Below are 25,154 nucleotides of genomic sequence, written 5' to 3' on the forward strand. Positions count from 1 at the left end.
TGCACACCAAAGCTCGGAGAAGTTTGAATTTCCCAGGATGGCTGCGTCTTGTTTGCACATTGTTTTGGAAAGTGAAAATAGGGCAGGTTTATCCTTAAATGTGAACTGCATCGTGCTTCCCTCCCATCCCCTAGCCCAATCAAAGAGTGCCAGTTTGTTCCATAATCACTCAGCTGTTTCTAAGGAAGTACACTTTGGATTTCTAGTACACATCCAGCATGCCTATCTACACATTTTTGAAAAGGAAACAGGGTTGACACTTATTTCTGCACAAATAACAGCCTTTGAAAGTTGCAGCTACTCCATGCCACAGTTTCAAACTCGCTACAGTATTTACTTATTTGTTTTCTAGGAAATAGTTATATACCGCTAATTTGTTTTTGTTTTTTTAAAATTGGAGAAGTTTACAACAATTGTAGTTTTTTTAAAAATACACTGAAAAGTATTTGCTTAAAAACAGAAACCAGGTAACTATTATTTGATACAAGTTACTTTGGTGGACATAATACTGATATCTAAACATATTCTTTAGGAACTTTCAAATGGTTTCTGAAGTACAGTGGTACCTCAGGTTACATATGCTTCAGGTTAAATACGCTTCAGGTTACAGACTCCGTTAACCTAGAAATATTACCGCAGGCTAAGTACTTTGCTTCAGGATGAGAACAGAAATCGTACTCCACCGGCACGGCAGCAGCAGGAGGCCCCATTAGCTAAAGTGGTGCTTCAGGTTAAGAACAGTTTCAGGTTAAGTACGGACCTCCGGAACAAATTAAGTACTTAACCTGAGGTACCACTGTATAGGCCTATAGGCCTCTAAATACCTGTGTTTAGGAGTCACAAGTGGAAACTCAGTCACTCAGTCCCTCCTCCTTTTTATTATAAACCATTACTGAACTTTAAAAAATAAATAAATTACCAAGCACAAAGTCTTGCCTTCCAGGACAAATGCATGTACAGATGTAAAGTCTTGTATGTGGTCATTCACAGAGCATTAAAACAGACTTGGAAAATATTTTACATTACACATTAAGCCCATAGGTTGGCTGCCACTATCCTGGGTGACATGGGCCTTTGGTCTGATCCCGCAATGTCTTCTTACATCAGGAATAGGGAACCTGTGGCCCTCCAGATGTTGCTAGACTACAAATCTCATAATCTCTGACCACGGCCCTTGCTGGCTGGAGCTGATGCAAGTACAGATTTAGCATCTGCAAGGCCACAGTTTCCAAATCCCTACCCTGTGTGATATTGTGGTGTGCTTAAAAAACCCCCGAATCAGACAAATTGGGTTTCACAAGGCCAGAGTAAAGAGCGAGCTTCATCTTCACCCCAGGCTGTTCTCAATTTCAGGCACATCAAAATACCGCTTTTAATGCCTTTTCCTTTACAAATGCCGTCACTTTCAGGTCAAAGTGTTGCTGCTTTGACATGTTCATTTGATATAGCTACCAAGCCAACTAAGTTTCTTTTGCAACCTCGTTGCAACATAGTTGAGCGTTTGTAAATTTTTATAAATTTGAACTTTTGAGAAAAGCTTGTGATACAACCTGCTGTGGTCCATGTTTTATAAAGGTACCCCTGCCCATACGGGCCAGTCTTGACAGACTCTAGGGTTGTGCGCCCATCTCACTTAAGAGGCCGGGGGGCCAGCGCTATCCGGAGACACTTCTGGGTCATGTGGCCAGCGTGACAAAGCTGCATCTGGCGAGCCAGCGCAGCACACGGAAACGCCGTTTACCTTCCCGCCAGTAAGTGGTTCCTATTTATCTACTTGCACCCGGGGGTGCTTGCAAACTGCTAGGTTGGCAGGCGCTGGGACCGAGCAGCGGGAGCGCACCCCGCCGCGGGGATTCGAACCGCCGACCTTTCGATTGGCAAGCCCTGGGCGCTGAGGCTTTTACCCACAGCGCCACCTGCTGTGATCCATGTTTTATAAGCCTCTGCAAATTATTACTGCAGCTGTTAGACCAGTTAGTAGGGTCACTGTAATTCAGATAAAGCATAAAAAAATACCACCTTCTTTTGCAGACTTTACAGTCCTCTCACATTTCTTGACATCCTTTTTTTTTCTTTGTGTTTTCCAGAAATATCTCCAATTTGTGAAACTTCCGGCTTAGAGTTTATAAATGCAACCAATCAATCAATTTCAGCTCCTTCAGTGCTAGTTTCAACAATAGTATAGTCATATTCTTGTTCTTCCGTTTCTTTCTGTGCACAAAGGTATTTCAGGGGGAAACCCTCTTGCTTTCCTTGCTCCTTAGCTTTTTCTTAGCCTTTCATTTGCAGCACTGAACTCCAGACGGTAGCTTTTTATCACCCATAGCTCACTAGAAAAATGCATACATTTTAAAAGAAAATTAAGATACGACTGTAATATATTTAAAATTAAGTAATTTTTCACATGAAACATAAATGCCAATCAACTTTATGTTCTATCTCATATACTGTAAGTAAGCCCACGAATTACATGGGGTTAGGTTCTGGGGATCGCACCTAAAGCCAAAATCCGGTATAACCAAACACTCTAGCTGCAATGGTGGGCAGGTTTGCCAAAGTTTTTTTAGCCAGATGCCTGTCCTCTCCCCGCCCCCCTTTTCTTTTTATGAACTTTTATTTTGCCAAGCACATAAAGCTGAATATGCACAAGTTAAATGCATGCAAGTTGAGGGTGTGTACCATATACCAAAAATCCCCCAACAATTCTAATGTATCAATTACTTCAAAAATGATAAAATTGTCCAAAATATAAAATAAAAGGAAAATATTTTCAGAAATTTATCAGCTATAACAAAAACTAATCTGTATAAAGCTGCGCCTCTCTGAGGTCTCTGCCCCAGGCAACTGTCTAGCTGACCTAATTATAGCACTGGCCCTGTCTTCACCCTATGACGAAAACTAGGCTGTACGCACATTGAAATGTACTCCAGATCCACGGCACTCCCACCACTGGTATGTCAAGCTAAGTACACCTAACACTGGCCACAATCCATATGCATTCTGTTACTTTCTTGAGAAATGCTACTGTTTCGATGCACTTTCTCTCAAACCAGCTTCCACCCGATTTGAAAACGTAAGCTGTGGCTGAGCTGACCTGTGTACATTTGAGACACTGCTGCAAACTATGGTTTGCTCATCTCAAAGCAAGAAACATGCTTAATGCAACTGAGCTGTGAACTTTTCTTGGAACGTTTTAATGTATGTTACACTGAGTATTGTGAGTTACAGATAGGTAGCCGTGTTGGTCTGCCATAGTCAAAACAAAAAAAATAGTCAAAATAGATAGGTAGCCGTGTTGGTCTGCCATAGTCAAAACAAAACAAAAACAAAAAAAAAGATATCTGAAGAAGTGTGCATGCACACGAAAGCTCATACCAAGAACTAACTTAGTTGGTCTTTAAGGTGCTACTGGAAGGAATTTTTTTTTGTTTTGAGTATTGTGAAATATTCTTAATATTGAGATGTGTCACTATTACATATGAAGATGCTTCTGTAATTTATATATATATTCTTTTTTTAAAAAATCGCATGCATCTTTCATTATATTTCTTCGTTTCCTTTCCAGTCAGGACAAGGCTGCCCAGGACCCCCACCCATGAGGCAAGGGGAGGCAAGGTGACCTCAGGCGGCAGGATGCACAGCAGCAACAGATCCTATTGTATATTTTCATTCCCCTGCTTGTTCCTGATTTAGATCTTCACTCCCCGCCTTCTTCCCCTGTGGGGAGTGGGGCACTCTTTTGTGGTTTACCCCAGGTGCCAAAATGTCTTGGGCAGGCCCTGCGTCGGTAATTAAGTATGTAATTTGGTTCTGGTGCGCAATCCAACTGAACAGGGAGCGGGGGGTGTTTTTGCACAAAACAGGGTTCCTATGCACGCTTCCCAACTTGGAGAAATTAAGGTCCTTTTCCTGCCTCCTCCACCGAGAAGGCCGCCTCTGAGGAACCTCCGCGCTCGCAGTGGCACCAGGACCGGGGAACAAGCTACCAAGCAGCGGCTGCCTTCTCGAGGAAGCGGCGCGATCTCCCTCTGCCGGCGGCCCGCAGCGAGTCGGCTCCGCCTCCCGGTTGCACAAGCAACCCAGGAAGAGGGAGAGGATCCCACCCCCATCCGCCGGCCGGTCCTGCCATGGCGCGGGTTCTGATTGTGGGCGCGGGGCTGACGGGCAGCCTGTGCGCTGCGCTTTTGCGCAGGGAGCTGCCGCAGCGCCTCCTGCGCATCGTGCTGTGGGACAAGGCGCGCGGCGCAGGTGGGTCTCTCTCGTCTTCGGCCGTAGTAGATCCTGTCGGGTAAAAGAATTTAAAAATAAAAATAAACCGGGCAGGCAGGCTGCGGGATCTGGGAAGGCTGGCAGGAGAATAAACGCGCCCAAGTTCCGCTTCTCTACATGAGCACGCTGCAAAGTGTCCGCCCTAATTCTTTGCACGTTGACTCAGAGGCAAGTCCCGCCGTGTTCCTTGGGACTCGCAGGTAATTTTGCACAGCGTCTGTGGCCGTCCTGCCGCGCCGTCCTAAACTAAAAAAAAAAGTTGAGCGAGTCCCGGCGGTAAATGCGTTAAGCATAGCGCACGCCTTCAGAATACGTCCTCCCATGCAGGGCTTATTTCCGAGGCAGAGTGCATTATGCTCAAGCTTGGATAAAGGTAGATCGGGATCTGCTAATAGATCTGCGGCTGATTTGCCAAGGGAGCGTCAAGGATTTCTTACTCACCGTTGTTTTAATAAAATGACGCAAGCGCTTTCCAAATTAGACCGCAGAAAACTCGAGTTAGCCGGACTCGATTTTTGTGTGGAAGAGCTGTTGTTGTGCTTCAACCCTCTACATCGCTTAGGTATATGTATAGGTTTGTAGAGTCTGTCAGTCAATCAATCATTCAATGAATGCGTGTCCTTTGCACCTAGCTGCAGCTAGTGGATTTGGGGTGGAGGGAAAACACAAGAACCCTGAAGTCTGTTCTCCCCCGATATACACGATGAAAAATCCCATTCCGGACGAAGCTGGGGTTGTTGGGTCTTTATAACTTGGAACCGGATTCCTAAGCAGACAGCTTTAGGCAGCAATCCTATAGATGCACTTATCTGGGATTGAGCTCTTAATTAAGCGCTAGGCAACAAACCATCGCCCCCTGCTCGGAATGACTTGACCATACCCCTGCCGCTTCCCAGTTACTAGGCGCCACTGGCTTATTTTGCCCCACGGAGGAAGCTGATTGGATACGCGCGGCTGTGCTTTAAAAAACTTCTTGTCTCCACGCACGTGATTTTTAAGGGGGAAGAATGGCTACAAGCCGCAGCACTCAGGATCCGAAATGCACGGCAGATCTAGGAGCCCAGTACGTCACTCGGATGCCCGAATATGCCAAAAAGCATCAAGGGTGAGCGGGGGAAATGAATGACAACGGGCTGGGTTTCTCTTTGGGGGAGTGGGGGGGTTCATATGTCAAGGGTGAGACCTGCCAATACTGTTTCAGCAACCCGTGGTTATTGATTACATTGCAATCTACCGCTGAGCACCAATGAATGGAAGATTAAAGGGAATTTGGTAAAGTGACTTTTAAGAAGGAAAGTGACACTGCTAATGAAAGTACCTTAATTTTGCTAATTAGATCTTACTGAAACTCTTGAGATGGAATCTCAGTTGGCATTTTCTCTGTTCATGCTCAGCTTTTTCCTGTTTCACTTTTTGTTTTGTTTTTTTTAAAAAAATAAGAGGTTGCTTTAATTTTGTACACACTTGTAAGCTACAGTTGTGTTTCATCATTTGTGAAGCACTGGTGTCTGAATGACTGTGTTGAAGCATCCTAAGTGGCTCATGTAGGTCTTTTGCACATTCTTAGTATATGAAAGAGCAGTTGCAAATCTTTGTTAACATAAGGATGCTGTGAAAGTTGAGATTCCCCCCCCCCCCATCAAGTTTAGTCTTCTGTTTCAGAGAGCAGGTAGTGTAAGGTTGCCAAGTTCTCAACCAGCTAATGCACCTATGCCTTTAGTGTGAGTAGCAGTCAGTTTTAGCTGGCAGCCCTACCTATCTCCATTCTGTGAAAAGCTTCACCTGTTAATTTCTTGACATCAAAGTCCTGTGAAAGGTTTAAGAGTTTGGCAGCCTATTTTTGCCTGATAAGTTGGCATGTCTGCATTGATCCAGTGCCTATGGAAGCTCACAAGTAGTATTTGTTGGAAGAGGACTGTTCTCCTTACGACTGACTACAGGCTTGAAGCAGTCCTCGGCAAATTGTCCTCCATGCATCCGGTAGGCTTACCTCGTGATGCTGCTCTGCCAATCAGTGCCTGTTGGCGACCATTTTACTGGTCTCGAACAATGCTATATCAAGTGCTTCAAGGTATTGTGGGAAACTTAAAATGGTGGCTCAAAGCAACCCAGCACATGGCAAGGGAGACCCTAGACAGGTATTTCCATTCACATATGGCACAACCCCGATCTAAATCACTTGCTTTTTAAAAGGAAAGTTCCATTTGTAGCTTTGAACATGGATATCTGATGTAATTGACAGGTTTGGGCCCAATTTGTTTTGTTTCTCTGTACGTAGTGGGTAGTAGCTGCTGCCACACATGTAACCGAGGAGCCACTACTACATCTCATGCTAGTGAACTCTTCACGTTCACAAAACCATACCATTAAAAAAAAATACATTCAAAATCAGCTAACTGTTACAGAAATATGCCTTCTTAGTTGCCTGCATAAACCTGACAGAATACGGAAGTTTTCAGCATGTTTTTTGAAGTTGAAAGAGAAGGCACCTGCTGAATCTCTGTTACACAGGACTATTTTGTGGAAACATAGCAAAGTCTTTATGGCCTGAGGCATGCATCATTTCCTTTTCATGTTCTCCCTGGTCACGTTGTTTATCCTTGTGTTTTCCTTCGGACACGACAGCGTGGTAAGAACGTGGGTAGCTTCAACAAGAATGTGAGTAGCTTCCATTCTTGGTAAGCTTGATGGGTGTGATGATAAATGTGTGATGATGAGCAACTGTATAGTCATCTTTCACTAGGAAGAGAGAGGGAGTTGGGCACATTGACACCTGCTTCCAGCTGTAGATTGCTTCTTTATCTTGAGAGGCGTGGCAGGAGGGCTTGCTTCTCCCAACCAGAACATAAGGCAAGGGTGGGGAAATGTGGCCTGGACTCCCAACTCCCATCATTCCTGACCATTGGCCATACTGCCTGATGTGAACTGAGGTCCAACAACATCTGGAGGGCACAGATTGCCCACCACTGATGCGTTGGGTGAGCTGTGCAGTCCTCTTACACCTGCTGTTTCCTTCCCATGGAAACTAGGAATATGTTATTTGAACTGGGCTGAAAAGAGTCTGTGCTAGAATGAAATATATTAAATCCAGATCCTTTCATCAAGGAAAGCCAGAATCTGTGACTTGTGTAATCAGGACAATTTTTATTTTTATTTATTATTTACTTAGTGGGTTATAAAAATCTCTCCCAGGGTACAATTGCCCTCCCAAGGCTGTGCTCAAGATTTTATAATAGAACAATAACAATAGGAGTACCCAATAATGTAGTCATCCAAATTAAGACCACATTGCATTCCCTTTAAACTGGGTGTGTAGCAATTAATTCATCACAGAAGAGAATAAAGACCTGACTAAAATAAACATATTTTGCAGTTTGCTTATTTTTTTCTTCTTCTTACTTTAATCATTTCTACTGCAATTTCAGATATTTTGCATCCTTTGTCCTGGTTTTACTAGTTGCAGGAGGATACTGGCACTAACAGACCTTTGACTTCTGAGGTTTCAACAGGCAACATTCATGCACTTTCAGGACTTTTTCAGGCAGCTGATTCCTGTCTCCATGCCTGCATTCTGTGCATATCCTGAGGGCCAAAGGTTCCTCAGGCCTGATGTATTGTCAAGCATTGGGAGTGGCCAAAGTGGCCTAGTACCAGATGTTCTTGAAGTTCCAGCATCCCTGACCACTGGCAGTGCTGACTGGGGTTTGGTAGTTGGGGTTTTACCTCCACTGTTGAAGAAATATGCCTCTGAATGCCAGTTGCTTGGATCACAAATGGGGAGAGTGCTGTTATTCCCAACCTATGGGAACCTGTGGCTTCCCATAGGTTGACAACTGTCTTACATAGCATCTTGAGGGCAGCAGGTTAGCTTCATATACACACACAAGCACATATAAACTGGTCAATCAGATCTTAAAATTAGGGCTGTGAAATCAGTTCTTGGTAATTTATCTTAAGTAGCAATAGCTTTCTGGTGAATGCAAAGGCCGTTGCTGCGCATGTGGAAATTTTTTTCCTTCTGATTTTAATGGTTGTGGATTTGATCACTCAACTTTAAGTTGGGTATTTCAAACAGAAGCATCCTTTTGGGGACGTAGTCGCTATAGACAATTTGACATTTATGCTTTTGTTTTGCTTGTTTTCAGCTTCTATGAAGATCTGCTGACTCACGGAGTGCTGCGGCCATTGACTGCCCCCGTAGAAGGAATGCAGATGAAGGAAGGGGCGGAGAATTTTGTAACACCAGAGGGAATTTCATCAATTGTGAAGCACTATTTAAAGGAGTCAGGTATAGACCTTGAAACAATGATCCTAAATATATTATTGTGGAAGCATGCCCCACATTTAAAAGTGAATCTTTCGGTGCAATCCTACACTATAGTCTATAAACCCTATAGCCTATTTTTATTTGTTAGTATAAATTCATGCTTCTCTTTCTCCACACCCACACATATACTAATGAATGGTGGAACAGAAATAGAACTACTGGATTTGGCCTGTCTATGCGTTATTGTACTTAACTTAGTTAAAAGATTTCTCTCTCTCTGCATCCTATGCTCAATTGAGCAAAGTATTGTGTGCATGGTGGAAAAGCAGTTTCTGGCCTTTTTCATTTGGGCTTCCAACCTGGTTATGACAATAAAACGGCTCCGGAGAAGCTGGTAGGCTCTTCACTCATAATTAAAACTGCAGCATCCACTGTTAATAAAAGCAAATTGCAGACAAGTAAAACATCTGCTGCAGCAGTTAAATATCCAGCCAAAGTGACCTCACCTCCCCATTGCCATTTGCATAAGGAAGGTCTTGCAGCCCATTCTAAAAGCCATCGGGGATGTGCTACTTTGCCTTCCTGACTACCACTCCAAGCAGGTGAGCAAGGTCTGGCTGGCTCTCTTAACCAAACAGGTGTCAGTTATGAAGACAGATTTGTTTCTTGGAGGATGGCTGCTTTCCTTATCACAGGCCTGAGATTAACTAATGAAGACCAAAGAAAAAGCTGTTGAACCTCTTCAAGTTGGGTTCCATCCAGTTGGAAGAAACAGAGCCCCAAATTCTTTCCATTCTCTTACATGCCTACCCTACTCTACCATTGCTTGTTTCAGTGTCCCAGACTTACACTTTGACTCTCATAGTCCACCCTCTGTGTACAGTAGTTCATGTCAGAGGAGAAAACCAGAAAGTTAATATATCACTTGTATTAGCTGGTGTGGCAGGACAGACAGAAGGACAAGCTAGCAAGTGAGGTCCGGCCAGGAAGGTGCTGGGGGAGAAAAGAATATTTGCAGATTGGTTTTTCTTTCTGTCTCTTCATGGAGCAGAGAAGAACAGGTCCTTTGTTTTTTAAGGTGAGATTAAAGCCAAGAACCTATGGCATATTTAGCTGGCTTATTCTCAGCTGCTAGAGGAAAACCATGTGAAAATAAGGTCCATTAGTTGCAGTGGAGTTGCTTCAATGTGACAAAAAGAAAGAAAGAAAGATACAAACTAATCAATACAATTTAAAAACAACAGTTATAAATGAAAGAGAATAACGAACAGCTACATAAAATACCATGTGAAACTTAAAGACCTTAGAAAATGTAAAGGTCTTTGTCACCGAAAAGGCATTTGCAACATATGTGTCTACTCAGAGGTAAGCCTTGTTGGGTTCAATAGCTCTTAATCACAGGGAAGTGTGTAAAATATTTCAGGCACTATCCCATATTCAGGAGAAAGTCCTGTTGAACGGGATTTGCCTCTCAGCAGATATGCATAGGAAAGCGCTGAGAGAATTCCCAAAGTGAGGTTCCACAGTGGAGAACCTTTCCCTCTCCACTGTCACAACCCACCTCATCTAAGATGGCCGAAAAACCCAGAGGAGGGCCTCCCTTGCCAACCTGGTGCTGTAGTTTTAGACTACAACTCCTGTCAGCTGCAGCAGGGACTGGGACTGATGGAAGTTGCTGTCCAAAACATCTGGAGGGCACAAATTTGGAAAAGGCTGCTCTGATATACTGCACAAGCAGGTTTATGTGGGACTTGAGGCAGACCAGGCGCCACTGAAGATGGGAAAGAAATGGAGTCGCATGTTCTGCCGAACTGTGGCCAGTCAAAACCTGCGCAGCTGTGTTCTTAAGATGATGAAGTTGCTGGACAGCCTTCAAAGGCATCTGTGAGAAAAGTGTGTAGCATCAACCTTGATGTGACTAAAGCACGGGTGATGTTTGTTTGTTAATTGGTTCAGATATCTCTTAGGTTCTCTCTTTCTTTCGAAGCAGGTGCTGATGTCTTCTATAACCACCACGTCACACAAATCTGCCTCAGAGATGAGAAGTGGGAGGTCTGCGTCAGTACAGGCTCCTCGGACCAGTTTGACATAGTTATTCTCACAATGCCTGTCCCACAGATTCTTCAGCTTCAGGGAGACATCGTGAACAGTAAGGTTCCTTGTTTAGTTTAGTTTTACATACTTGTTTGTTTGTTTGCTTGCTATATTTATATTGTTTGCTTCTCACAAGGAGCTTAAAGAAGTATACGTGGTTGTCTCCCCGACCCCCCATTTTATCCTCAAAAAACAACCCTGCAAGGTAGGTGTGGCTGAGAGAGAGTGGCTCAAGGTCTTCCAGCGAGTGTCATGGCTGACAGGATTTGCAGCCAGGGCTTCCAGTTCATACTGGCATTGTGAAGACCACAATGTTCAGTTATTAATGTAATTTATATGTGTTTTAATGTAGTGTTATATGGAAATGTATATCTGAACTTTGCAGAGGTTATCGGGGACATGCCTCCATGCCCCCCTCTGCCCCAGCCATTTGATGTTAGGCATGTGGCGATTGGAGAGATGAGATGCCATGATTGAAAAGGGAATCTATGGAATAATATCCTTAGGGAGGCTCTGGCACCGTCTTTGATGTTATTTCTGCACCGGACAAAGATCTTTGTATTTGTTGTGCATTCTGGCCTGTGCTGTAAGCTCATTTGGGTCAGGTTTTGTCTGTTCTGCCGAAGTGTTTCATTTTGATGCAGATTCCATCTTGGAATGGTTTTGTATTTCAGTTGTCTTTATTGCAAGCCATCCGGAGAGGTTCGTTGCTTTTGTTTTTTAAGTGTGGCATAGAAATTCTCTAAATAAATCCGTAATTACTTTGTCCATTACATCTAGGACAACTGAAGGCATAATTGTCATTAAGGTGCCTGGGTTGTGCTACTTTAGACTACAGGTACAGAAAGGGACATCTCAGGTGATAGATAAATAAATAAACAAAACATCCCAGCCCATAGAAAGCTAGGTATAGGAGTTACTAAGCATTCTCACCTAGTTCTAGCCACAGTTGCAGGGGAAATTGTAAGGCTTTTCCTTTAAAAAATATTAATCAAAAATCAGAATTTCAACATGCCCAGTAGAAAGATTCTTGGACCTGTTTGCTTGTGCTTTGGCAGTTTTAATCCTCTCTTGAGGGATGCTGGGCATGCAAATTCCATCCACTTTTCAAAATGAAAAAAAAATACAAATTATTGTTTATTTCCCAACAGCAAATTGAGGGGTGGAGGATGAAACCTTCCCACCACCAAAGAGACTTTGCCTTGGACCCTAAAACTGAGTTAAATAGTCTTCAAAACCCTTCAGATTGAGGCATGCTGTTTTCTGAAGCTCTGAATGGGGTCTGGACCTAATCTTGGGGGCAGTACATAATTTGGTTTATCTTATCTGTTTACCAGGTCTCATAACAAAGGAAATGATAGTGTGATAACTGGAAATACTGAGAGATGTGTAGTGATTTCTGTGGTTGCTTCTGTCGCTTAGAACTGAGGCATTGGCATTTCCACATTTCTCATCTATGTTAATTTTATTTTTGTTTCTCATTGTTGCTTTAATGCCTTTCCTCTTGTGGATGTGATTCTGCAATTGAAGGCTATTTCACAGGACACAGAATCTTGAGCAGGCTGCAGCCTAATATTTATCCTGATCAGTTCGAACACATTCAAATGAATAGACTCCTTTAATGGGAAGACCAAAGCTGCTCCCTCATTTATAAGTTTAAGCTTATTTTTACTTGACATTTACCTTTAGCAATTTCACCCTACATGTGCAAATATTTTAATTATTAAGATGTTTTTTCTCAAAATGAGTCGGTGATTTAAAAACAAAAAAATTGCTGTCATTCAGTGGCTATTGCCAGTTTCCACGGAATGGGGGGGGGGAGAGATTTCGGAAACACAAATTCCTAAACATTCAGTTTCAGAATGCAAAAAGCCTGCAAGCTAAAACTTAAAAACCAGGAGCAGCATAAGTTTATCAAATTGAATCCCCACTGTGACACTTAACTGCCAGAGTTAAGCTTCAAAAGAACCAATATGTTGACATGTTTCAAGTCTAGCACTTCCGTGCATTGGATTTATCGGGCAGGAGAAATGTTTGGCACTTGAGGGGTTAACATTTAATGAACCTGGAAGTGTTTCGTATGTTGCACTGGAAGCAGTCTTGCAGGGGATGAGGCAATCCTGTTCTAAGCTGCAGTGTTTTAAAGAGGCAGTGGATGGCAGCATTTTAATGGCCTTTGAAATGGCTAGATCAAAACGCCTTTAAAAATCGGAAGGTAGGTTCGGTTTAGCTGTGAATAAACGCCAGCTATTATTTCAAGCTCAACTTCGGCCTCCAAATCAATGTTTTTGCAATTAAAACATTTGTGCTGACTTCATAAGGTTTATTTAAAAACTGAAGGGGGGAATGTAATAAATAATAGGGAGTTCCTCATCCACACATGTGTAGGGAAGTGGGATTTTAATTATCCATCACATTAACAGTGCAATCCTAAGCATGGATGCTTGGAAGTAACAGCCTCTGAGTTCAATGGGATTTACTCCCAGGTAAGTGTGTAAAGAAGGCTGATCGCCGAAGAATTGATGCTTTTGAATTATGGTGCTGGAGAAGACTCTTGAGAGTCCCATGGACGGCAAGAAGATCAAATGCATCCATTCTTAAGGAAATCAGACCTGAGTGCTCACTCGAAGGACAGATCGTGAAGCTGAGGCTCCAGTACTTTGGCCACCTCATGAGAAGAGAAGACTCCCTGGAGAAGACACTGATGCTGGGAAAGATGGAGGGCACAAGGAGAAGGGGGCGACAGAGGACAAGATGGTTGGATAGTGTTTTCGAGGTTACCAGCATGAGTTTGACCAAACTGCGGGAGGTAGTGGAGGACAGAGGTGCCTGGCGTGCTCTGGTCCATGGGGTCACGAAGAGTCGGACACAACTAAACGACTAAACAACAACAAAGTGTGTAAAGCAAGGGTAGCCAGTGTGAGGCTCCCCAGATGTTGTTAGACTGCAACTCCCATCAGCCCAAGCCAAACTGATAAAATGTCTGGGATGACCAGGCTAGCAACATTGTGTATAGGATTGCACTGTCGGCCACTACACATGATGAAGGGTGTCCAGACTCGCCCTTGATGACTTACAGCTCCAGCACAGCATGGAGGTTGAGGGGATGCCTGGTGATTAAAATATGGTGTTAGATCCTTGGCAGCTCATTCCCACATGCAGGTCACCACTTAACATGCTTACAACTGCAAAATTGTGTGTAAACAAGCACTAACAGAGCTTTTTACAGATTTTCAGGTGGATTTCAGGAGAGTAGGAATTATTTTCAATTTCAATAAATAAACCCCCACCCCAACATTCCCCTGTAGTAACATAAAGGCTTTCCTGAACTGGGAGTGCAAGGGTGTCCCAACAGAAGTAATCACAAGGTGGGTCCATTCCTTAATTTTAGGGTTGGGGCATTCATTGGGTTCCATGGGCAGTCCCTAAATTTAAGCTCGCATCCTTGCCTAGCTCCTCTTTCCCCAAAGTTTCCCATTAAAATAACACTTTTTTTAGCCCTCGGTACCTTTTGGGGGGGTTTGGTTGGCATGTTCTGTTAAAATTCAATAAGAACTGCAAAGCAATAAAGGTTTGTCATCAATTATTATTAGTAGTAGTTGTTGTAGTAGTAGTACAGTAGTAGTATTGTTATACCGCCCTATACCCGCAGGTCTCAGGACAGTTCACAGGATAAAATCACAATATAAAAACACAGAATACAGAATCAAAATAAAAACAAGAACAACCCAATAACACCCCCGGGAAAAAATACATTTTAAAAGGGCATTGAATGTCAGTCAACCAAAGGCCTAGTTAAAGAGGATCATTTTTACCTTGTGCCTAAAGGTGTATAATGAAGGCATTAGGCGAACTTCTCTGGGGAGAGCATTCCCCAACAGGGAGCCACTGCAGAAGAGGCCCGTTCTCGTGTTGCCACCCTCCGAACCTCTCAAGGAGGAGGCGCACGAAGAAGGGCCTCAGAAGATGATCTCAGGGTCTGGGTAGGTTCACATGGAAGGAGGTGGTCCTTAAGTTATTGAGGTCCTGAGTTGTTTAAATATACTTTTATTCAGAGTAGACTCATTGAAATTAACAGACCAAAGTTAATTATAGCCATTCATTTCAATGGGCCTTCTTTGACAACTCAAAGCCTTTTTGTATACCGGCAGATGTCTGTGTTATACTGTCAGTGAGTGAGTGAATGAATAAATGTCTTTGTGTCTTCGTTCCATAAAACTCTACCTTTCCATTTTCAAGGCTTCTTCCCTCTTTTCCCCCCTCTCCTCATCTTCCATTCAAATCCGTGTCAAAATATTCCAAGTTTTGGAAACAGAGGAGACCCACCTCATGCCTTATTTGAACAATGTTATTTGGACTGGAGAATTTCGGATGCTAAAGCAAAAAAAAATCTAGAACTCTCCTTGGTGAAGTTTCCATTGCTCGCTCGCTTTGCATTAATGAAAATGCCAGTGGGCATGATAATTCACATTTGTTCTCTGATGCCTTTTAGAGCAATTCCCCATGGCTTTGTTCCATACCGTTACACAACACAATTGTTCCATAGCACAGTCAGTTACTTGTAGAATCTTCAGTCAATTATTTTCCCTTTCCATTTTAATGTATGGTTGAGGGTGAAGTGGAGCAGTCAAGCTGTCGTCTTCACTGAGGAAAAGGGCAGAGGCTGAGGCTGGCTAATCAAGAGGAATAAGCAAGTGTCTTCTGTTTCACTCTGCAGCTTGCAGTTGTCCCAGCCGGCTATATAAGGATGCTGCAGAGTGGATCATCTTTTTTCTGATCGAGATGTTTGGGACTGCAACTCGCATTGGCCATGCTGGCTGGGCAAGGCTGTCTCCTATCTGTTGTATACCCTCTTTCAGCTAACACTGCTATCAGAGTTCCCTGATAATAGTGTTAGCTGAAAGACGATAGTACCATACCACCAACACTTCAGATGTGTGAAGTGATTATATTGACTTCTTGGGGTTGTATGCATGCATGCATTCCCTCCATTCGACAGTTTTTTCCCCCTGTTTGTATTTTTTTTTTTAAATAATATTTTTATTCAAGTTTTTCACAATACAATAACAGCTCAAAAAAAATACAAACAGAACAAGTAAAATATGGAGTCGTCTCCTAAAGGGTTTTCAGCCCCTATTACCCACAAATAGCCCCTCCCAGTTCTCACCTGGCACCCCTGTTTTTTCCTCCTAACATCTCACCCTGGGAGACTGACATTTGCATCCAGGGTCCTCCATCAGCCATCCACCACCTGCATTAGTACACAGTCCCTGGAACTTAGCAAGTGCCCCAAACATAGGACTCCAAAGGGAAAAAAGAAACAAGAATGTTTCTTTTCCCTTTTGTCTTTCTTTCTTTACTCTCATTCGGCAGTTTGGTTTGTGTGACTGTCCCCTTTCAGCTGGGTACGGTGTCACGCACGTGAGCTTCCTTTTCATCCCCGCCTGTTCATCAAGAGTTAGCTTGAGAGAAGCGCAAGACTGCTGTAAGCTGTATTAAAACAGAAGCATGGAAAGCTGATATCTAGCATACCATCTGCTTTCTGTGAAAACCATGTTGTCACAAACTGGTGGGGGTGGGGGTGTAGCTGGGGGAAGAAAATCATTCTGAAAGAGCCAGGACTTTTGAGGGCCGTGATAGGGAGGAAGCATAACTGGTGCTGTGCTGCTCTTATTGTAAATATTTGTATGTGTTGTTGTTTTTTAGTGTATATGATGTTTAATTGTTTTCAACCCTTGTTTCTATGTTTTTCGCGATTCTTGTTTTTATTTGTTGCGCTTTGTCCTGGATCTTAGGCAAGTCAGTCGAAAAGTCGCGTGTTTTTTGACATTTTGGGGTTTGCCTTTAAAAAGCTCAACCGTTTTGGGGGTTTCCTTAAAAAAAATGCTCAACCACTTTTGGGGTGCCCTGGTTTTTACTTTTTGAAGTATGGCAGCCCTATTTAAATAATGATAATGATAGTAGATTCTAATATTTATGCTTGCAAATGCAATAGACCAGACTATTAAGAGAAAGAGAAAGTAATGTGTGAAATATGTCTTAAAACCTTTTACTAGGTGAGAGCCAAACTGTACCCAAACTGTAAAATACCACCTACTTCCTTAGGAATTTGCTCCTGTATAAGTAAGTGCTTCACTTGGGAACCTGGGTAGTATCCTTAATAGAGGGCTAGGCTAGGCCAGGACTGAGGAAACCCAGGTTAAAAAACCTCATATTTGAAGTTCATTGGGTGGCCACATACTGTCTAGCCCACAAACAGGTTGTATGAGGGGAAGAAAATGGAGGGGCGCTGCTTCTCCTCAGAGAAATGATGGGATGTACTGTACATGTAGTTCAATCACAAAAATGCTAATCTCCATATACACCAAGATAAAGTTATTCCTCACTTCCTTCATACCTCAACAAGCATGCAATTAACTTGAGTTTAGTAGGTAGATAGATAGAAACTTTATTTTCATTAGCCACTAGCCGTAGCAATATAGAAAAATATACTGGGGATAGAGCTAAATAGTTAGCATACAAAATACATTCTGGAGGTTTACATCAATACAAATGGCAGAATTGATACATGATCCTTTAGCCACAGAGAAAACATGTTGAGCCAATAGGCTTTTGTTTGATTAAAAAGAAAAAGAAAAAAAGCTGAGCAATGTTAGAAAATTAATCAAATAATAGATCTTATTCTGATTGCCCCTGCTAATTTTTTTTTGCAGTTTTTGCATGCAATTAACTTGAGGTGTGTGTGTATGTAACAGCCTATATAACATGTCTTGCTTCATCGTGGGAATTTCAAAAGGTGTCAGGCTGGCCTGCACAACCAAATGTAGCCCAAATGTATTGTAGCCTGCCAAGTCCTTAACTCCTGTTTTTGCAGGCCCAGGCAGGCAGTAAAAACAGGAGATTTATTAAGCTTCTAGTAGGCTGAATCCAGCTTTTGGGGTCACAAATTGTGCACGTCTGATATTGTGCAGGCATAATTTCTTATTGTTGTCATGTTCCAGCACCCCACACTTAGCTTGAGAGGCCTTCACTCAGCCAAAATTGTTAAATAAAAAGGTGCTAATGGAGCCAAAAGATAAACATTCCCATGCTTTTATAACACTGGTGATTTGCTTATTCCAAGCCCTTATCAACCCAGTGAAGTTTCTGTAGGAGTATCTGTATAACATTTGCCTTTCTGAAAACATCACACCATTTTCCATACTGTCATGATACGAGGAAGTATGTCTTTAAAAGAAGTAAGCTTTTTGTTGTTGTTTAGGTTGCTTTTTTTATAGAGTTATTTTCTGCTGACTAGCAGGCAGCTAGAGATTTGCACAACTTCATAATTGTCCTGGGAATGTCAGAATCCAGCTTCTAATGTGAAGCCAGTTTGGTCTTTCAGCTCTGCATGCGTTTTGTTTCTTTTTAAAAAAGGAAATACTGAGCCCTCATTTTGGGGGGGGGGGGGGAATAAGGCGGTTGGCTTGCAACATGAAAGCCGAGTCTGTTTTAAGATCTATCATCATCAGTTCATTTGCATTCCACTTTTCCACAGTGGTGCTCAAAACGGCTCATTACATACCAAATGAGCAATAATAAATGTAACAATTCATTAAGAACAGATAGAAATAATGTCAATAAATGCAAAAAAATAAAAAAATCCATACAGAAACAATACAAATAAGCTAACCTAATTTAAAAGCTCAAAACTAAATGGAAGAGAGAATATTATCCAACAAGGAAATAAAATGGTAGCATTCAAAATGTAGCAGGCAGGTGGGGGGGTGAGTCTCACCACAGTTAATTTGCATATTTTGTATGGTAGCCTTATCTCCTAGTTCTGAGATCTCTCTCAATCATTTCCCCATCTCTCATCTGCAGGTGTAAAGATTGCCAGTCCTTCTTAAAAGCTCACCTGCCCTCACAGTTCAGAAACTGTGGATGAATGGATGTCTTTCTTGCTGTTCCACAGAGACACTGAAAGGCTGTCAGATAACATCACATATTTAAGCACATAAGATTACTGTCATAATATATGTACTATATAGTTTATATGTGCTAAACTGTATGATAAAATTGGTTAGTAACACTGAACATTGATTCACATAGATAAACCTATCTAGTGAATCAACATTTAAGGTTACTAATGAATGTACTGTGTCTATTTTAACTTATTTTAATGGAACACAGGAGGAACAGTCGTGGGAAATTATGAATCATAATAGTATCCAGAAACATTTAGGATGACTGAAATTAAGAGCAGAAATTATCTAATATCTGCATAATTCAAACAAACCTTTTCCTACAATAATTAATGAATCATCTAATACTTAAACAGGTAGCCCACTTAAATAGCTTTTCTTTTGTTGTCATTTTGGCAAACTTACCAGTTACATTGGCAAAGAAGAAGAGTTGCAGAGAGCATAATAAGGTGGTTAAAGCATGCGGTAGATCTTAACATTATGCAGACCTTTAATAGTTTAAGTTTACTAAAGGTATGCTTGTCTGGTGCAGCCTATGCTGGAATTTAACTGAGGTTGTCACACTGTTCTGAGTCTTTATTCATTGCTGACTGTGTCCTTGCAACAACGTGGGTACATAGATTGGTAAATTGTGTGTGCAGCGAATCCAACGGGGATAGGCTGCAGCATGGTAAAGCTTCTTCAAGTGGATGTTGGGGCCCAGTCCTCCTCTTTCTTGTTGCTTGTTCCAACTTAAGTCTTCAGCCAAGGAAGCACTACATCATGTTGCCAAGCCTACATGTGTTCCTGATCACATGAAACACATGAACTCATGTGCAACATTACTGCAGAGGCATGATATTTTTAGATCTTGGGCCCAGAGTCTCCATGAGGATGTTGCTCTGCATGTCAGTTGCCATGGGGAATTAGCACCATACCACTCAGTCTCAATTTGGATTAAATCAGCGTGGGTTTAGTTGCATAACACCAAAACGGTATCGGGGAGGGAAAGGGCTGTGTGGTTAATACCACCAAAATGGTTAGAGATCATAAAATGGTTACTTGGGAGTAGAATGTATGCGTAAGCACCAGCATGCCTGGACTAATGGCTTACAGTTGCTGCTTTGCTTCTGTGATAGGGATAGATTGGGAAAGAGAGACTTAGTTTGCCTACCCATGTGTTAAAGCAACCTTAAGGCCCAGGGGCCAGATCCGGCCCAATTGCCTTCTCAATCTGGCCCGCGAACGGTCCGGGAATCAGCGTGTTTTTACATGAGTAGAATGTGTCCTTGTATTTAAAATGCATCTCTGGGTTATTTGTGGGGCCTGCCTGGTGTTTTTACATGAGTAGAATGTGTGCTTTTATTTAAAATGCATCTCTGGGTTATTTGTGGGACATAGGAATTCATTCTTGTGGGGTGTTTTTTTCAGAATATAGTCTGGGCCCCCACAAGGTCTGAGGGACAGTGGACTGGCCCCCTGCTGAAAAAGTTTGCTGACCCCTGCTTAACAGAAGCAGGGTGGGATGCTAGAGATTTGGTAGGCTGAAATAGAAGCTGAAAATTCAGTAGTGAAAACTAATTGAATGGAGGAGGTTTGGCTCCCGTTAGAACAGAAAGGACAGGGGAAACTGAGAAATGGGGATGGTTAGGGGGAACCAGGAAGTGGAGTGCTGTTACTTGTCGCAAGAAGAGGAGACTGAGTAGAATCAAGTTTCCCAAATTCCCCAGTGACCCAAGAGTTAAAGACCATGATTTTATGTCAAGGTTCCTAGAGAGTCTATGCCCAGGTTCCTGGATGTCATCCACAGGTAGATAAGCCTTCTTGGGTTGCCTTTAGTCTTGTATTTAATAGATAACTTGTGTTCCTTAGAACCCTCCCCAGATGATTGAAATACTGGGAAATGACCTTTAAGGAAAAAGCATAGTTTTGTGTCCCACCCTTAAAGGTCCTGACTAACCCAACAAGGAAGGTAATGGAGTGAACGAGGCAAAGAACGGACTTGGCTGGGGTTGTAGCATCCTCCACACTTCCCTTGGGGTGACTGGAGCAACCCAGGAAGGCTGCAAAATTTTGCTGCCTGAGAGGAAGGTCTACCTGAGCAAAAAGTGTCTGGGGGACAGGATGGTTTCCAAAATGAAAGGTGGGTATACAGAACTCTGAAGGCTGTGTACTTCAAGGGGTCAAGGGTGGGCTTTAGAATACCTGCTCAGTTTTGTGCACGGCCTTCTTTTGTGGTCTGTAACTGCTGCACTGAAGGTCTAAGGTAAAAAGCCAGATGGGGCAGTTTTCCCCACTCCCTACCTCTGCACCCATGGCAGAACGTACAGCTGAATATGGTTTGGGGGAAAGTGTACATCACAAGACCATGTCTAAAGCATTATGTATTTTAGATCCAGCAATAAGGACAGAGAAACACAGCTAGGATATTATTAGATGGAAGTACACAATCATATTTTCCATAATTGGTTAGCTAATTATTGGATGGGAGACAAAAGCTCTGTTACAACAACAGTTCTTGTGGAACATGTAGCTACTGCATTCACAACTTTGCCTTCTAATTTCTGAGTGATGTAGAGGCATCTGGAAAAGATGTTGGCAGTTTTGACACTGTAACAAATCAAAACTGTTCGGTTTTGGTCTTTTTATTCTCGGACAAGGCACACGTGTTCCATAAATTACGAAAATAATTTCTGAATTTCCTTCGTAGTATTTGTATGCTTTTATGTCTTCGAAGTCTTCATGGTGATTGATATTCTGGAATTCACTGATATGACGATTCTTACTGTGTTACATTCTGCTCCTTATCAAGCTTTTGTTGTTGGCAGCATTTTTCTAAATAAAAATTCCCCCTAGAAATCAAGCTCCTGGGGACAATTCCCACAACCATTTTGGTGGACTGGTTTCAATCTAATGTGTCATCTTTTTATCAGCCTATGTGGAACGTGGGCTTTTTGTGAAGTGAGCATCTGAGCATTCCCCTGTGGCCCAAGATCTAAATTCAGCACACCACTCTAAACGCCATAAAAAGGCTGCAGATGTTGTAATGGTGCAGTAGATTGGGATTAGTGCAACATTAGGTGCTTGAAAATTGGATTAACCGTGATGATCTGGGCCCAGTTCAAGGAACCCAAAGCTCATCTATAGTGTTGTTTAATGTGAATAGTAAGCTTGTACCCTCTCCTACTTTCTCATATGCTCTATTTTTCAGAGTATCCTTAGTATGAAAAAATCCAGAGGGGATACATGTGGGAAGGCAGTGATTTGGTGGGGAACCTCATATGGATTAATGGAGGCACAGGAAGCCTACTGTTTGCATTAAATAGGACGTATGGATGAGCCCTTAACTGATTGCTTCTCCATACCCACAAACATTCAATACAAGATGACCAAAACAGCTTGCTGTGATGGCCTGTGAACCTGCTCTGTTCCTCCTTGGTGCACTAACCCGGAGGTGCCCTGAGCATACTTTCGGATGTGGAAATTCAGTGTTGTTTGTCCTGGCTTCTCGTGCATCGTAGAACAGTAAAGGCAGGGGGATTATTCAGGCAGAGTTCCTGCAGCGTGTATCTGTGTGCCGTTCTTAGCAGTTATTAAGAATAAGCACTGGCTATTGCAGTTATATAACGTGTGTGGCTGCAGCTTGGGTCAGTTCGTCTTGAGCTGAATCAGGGCACATGTGGAGACAATCTGGGCAATTCTCTTCTGGTGCCTTGAGACGGAGGGGAATTGCGACAACGTAGCCGCTCTCCGAGTCCTCTGAACTTGTCGCTCTTTAACTAAGGGATGCTTTATAAATATTTGAAATTGGGTAGAAATGCAGTGGCGCGGTATAAGAAAGTGAGCTGTCTTTAGAGAGAGGGGAAATTGGTTGGTTACACAGTGATCAATGCTGACGACCGTGGTCTTGTCAGAAGCCATACTAACCATATTAATAAAAGCACGTGGGCTGTTCATGGGATGTATATGCCTCCCATCTGTTGAATTTTTAATTTGAATATAAAGTTGTGGAATTTTTCCATCCATCTTGCATGCAGCCAGAATTTACTCTACCGGATTATTGTTATTTTTTCAACATGGAAAAAAGGATGAACATCTTGTTACGCAATGCCAGGAGATAGGGCCCTCAGAAGACCTTTTCGCCATCAGAGAGCTGTATCTGATGCCTTGAAGAACTTCCTTCCAAATGAATAAGATTCACCAATTCATGCTAAACTCAGGCAATCTGAGATGAAAATGGACTGTATAATTAATGCTAGCGTGCCACGCTCTGTGTGCTTACCAAGGACGTTGCTAGGAAAATTATTCCATTATTTAGCATTATAAACCAATTCCTCCGAACCACCTCAGCTGCTCATGCATGCAAGCTTTCATTTCCACAGCACCGTTCTCTTCAGCAAATGCTGTCTCATAAAACACAACAGGAAGGAAGGAAGTCTTTCCACAACATAAAATAAAGCTGTGCTTTAATTTCATCTTGTTTTCACATCAAGCATCAGAAATGAACAATCGGAGAATCACTTCTATGATTGTTCTTCTGTTATTGAACCGCGCCCCCCACTCCCAAATTTATATCAAATCTTCTATGCCCAAATTTCCATCCTTGGGAAAAGTTACGAGAGAGTGAAATGGTAGTAATATGTGGGTGAGAGAAACATTTTACAAACTTAGGTAGAATCCCAGAGCAAATGGCAGAAAGTTGCAGGGTGGATATTATCACTCAAGATTTCTGTACTACGTGTTAGCATAATTAACAATTGTAGTCCCATAACCGTCTATCTGAAGTCAACGCCCTTTGTGTTGAATGGGCTTTAGGATTGAAACTTGAGGTTACAATTGTATCTCTTTTACCTGGGATCTGTGCATGTTTTTGCAATTCCCCCAAAATATTATTTAGTTGTTTCAAACAAAAACCTATTTTTCTCTGAAAGCTTGTACAGTGGTACCTTGGTTTAAGAACAGTTTAGTTTATGAACAACTTGGATTAAGAACTCTGCAAACCCGGAAGTAGGTGTTTTGGTTTGTGAACTTTGCCTTGGAAGGAGAACGTGTTCCGCTTCCTGTTGAGTGTGTTCCATTTGTAAATTGAATACCCCACTGCTATGGGAAAGCATACCTTGGTTTAAGAAGGCTTTGGTTTAAGAACAGACTTCCGGAATAGATTAAGTTCGTAAACCAAGGTACCACTGTACTGTAATGTCTTTTCCTGTTTGAAACACAGGAATATAATTGTTGTAATTTTATAAAATTGCCAAAATTAGATTTTTCTAACACATTCTTCAAACAGATATTTAAAACTCCTTTTCCCAAGTTATTTTTTTATTTTATTTTTGCTCAGATTGTTTTGTGCTTCTAATATGTGCCCTACTGTTTCTCTTTTTTATACGTCTTGCGTGTGAGAACTGCATGTGGCATAAAATGTCACAACCTATTAGTTTTATTATTTATGTATTTTTAAGTTGGGGACCTGGTTTTAAAGGTGCAAAGAGATCATGGAAAGATTGCTTATTTCCAAACATACTTCATAATTTTCAGCCCGGCCATACATGTAAGAAGTTAGATTTGTTCTTTCTTTTTGGTCTCCTGTGAGCTATATCACTCAATGCAATGCATTTTTATTTTCTTCCCGGTTTGTAATAATATTAAAAAATAAATCCATTTTTAAAATTTTATTGCCGCAGGTTAAATTTCTCTGGGACTTGCTTCCCAAATATAGTTCTATCATTTCTTGGATAAGTCAGTCTGATGGTAATTTTCCCATTTTAAAACAATTAATGGCTTAGGACCTTGATTCCTGAAAGATAGCTTCACATATATCTATCCCAATCTTGAAATCTGCTTCTCAGTAGGGCCTTCTCCATGGTGGCACCCCAGCTGTGGAATGCCCTTCTCAGAGAGGTGCACCCGGAACCATGTTTATGGTCATTTTTATATCAAGTGAAATTGTTTTGTTTTGTTTTTATTCTCCCACAACTTTAGATAACTTCTGGTCTTAGTCTGTTTATAGGCTGTGTATTTTCAGTCATGCTGTAAAACTGGTTTTATTGCTATCTCTGCTGTAATTTTTTTATGATACAATTTGTTGTTTTATGGTATTGTATTTTATATTGTTAGCTGCCCAGAGAACACTGTTATTGAGCAGCCTAAATAAAATCCTTAAATATAATTTTCATCAAGATGCTACACATCCTATGGATATATTCAGCCAACACACCTTTAAATCACGTTTGGTCCTTCTGTTTGCACCCTTCAAATCAGGTCCCTAAATTGTAGATGTTGAAAATATAATTAGATTAGTGAAGCTGGTACTTTCTGAGGCAGCAAAATTACTGTCATTTCTTGTTATGACAAAGGCTAGGTTCAGACTCTCATATCTTGGTGTAATAACCACTTAGGAACAAGTCTTGTGCCTCCCACAGCCACTTCCATCCTTCCTTTCTGGCACATCTGAATGGAGGTCATAAATCTCCAGTTAACCATAGTTTCCCATTTGGTACAAACCTCGATATTAAACCATGGTTTAAGTTGGTTTAAGGTTCTGACTTGTTCCAAAACTGGTAACCACATAGTATTCAAGTTTT

The 25,154-nt window shown here is 42.0% G+C and overlaps 1 protein-coding gene across 2 annotated transcripts in view; it reads left to right on the forward strand.

Moving 5' to 3' along the window:
- The first annotated feature begins 4,078 nt into the window (after window positions 1-4,078).
- RNLS (renalase, FAD dependent amine oxidase) overlaps window positions 4,079-25,154 on the forward strand; it is a 100,130-nt gene continuing 79,054 nt past the window's right edge. The window contains exons 1-4 of one of the 2 annotated variants that reach the window (XM_028729682.2): window positions 4,079-4,248; window positions 5,269-5,374; window positions 8,415-8,557; window positions 10,524-10,685. In XM_028729682.2, coding sequence (XP_028585515.2) covers window positions 4,128-4,248; window positions 5,269-5,374; window positions 8,415-8,557; window positions 10,524-10,685 — 532 coding nt within the window. In that variant the 5' untranslated portion in view covers window positions 4,079-4,127. The remainder of the gene's footprint in view (window positions 4,249-5,268; window positions 5,375-8,414; window positions 8,558-10,523; window positions 10,686-25,154) is intronic. The other variant, XM_028729683.2, reaches the window with a different exon arrangement.

The sequence above is a fragment of the Podarcis muralis genome, chromosome 6 (assembly GCF_964188315.1).
Source record: "Podarcis muralis chromosome 6, rPodMur119.hap1.1, whole genome shotgun sequence".
Classification (NCBI taxonomy): Eukaryota; Metazoa; Chordata; class Lepidosauria; order Squamata; family Lacertidae; genus Podarcis; species Podarcis muralis.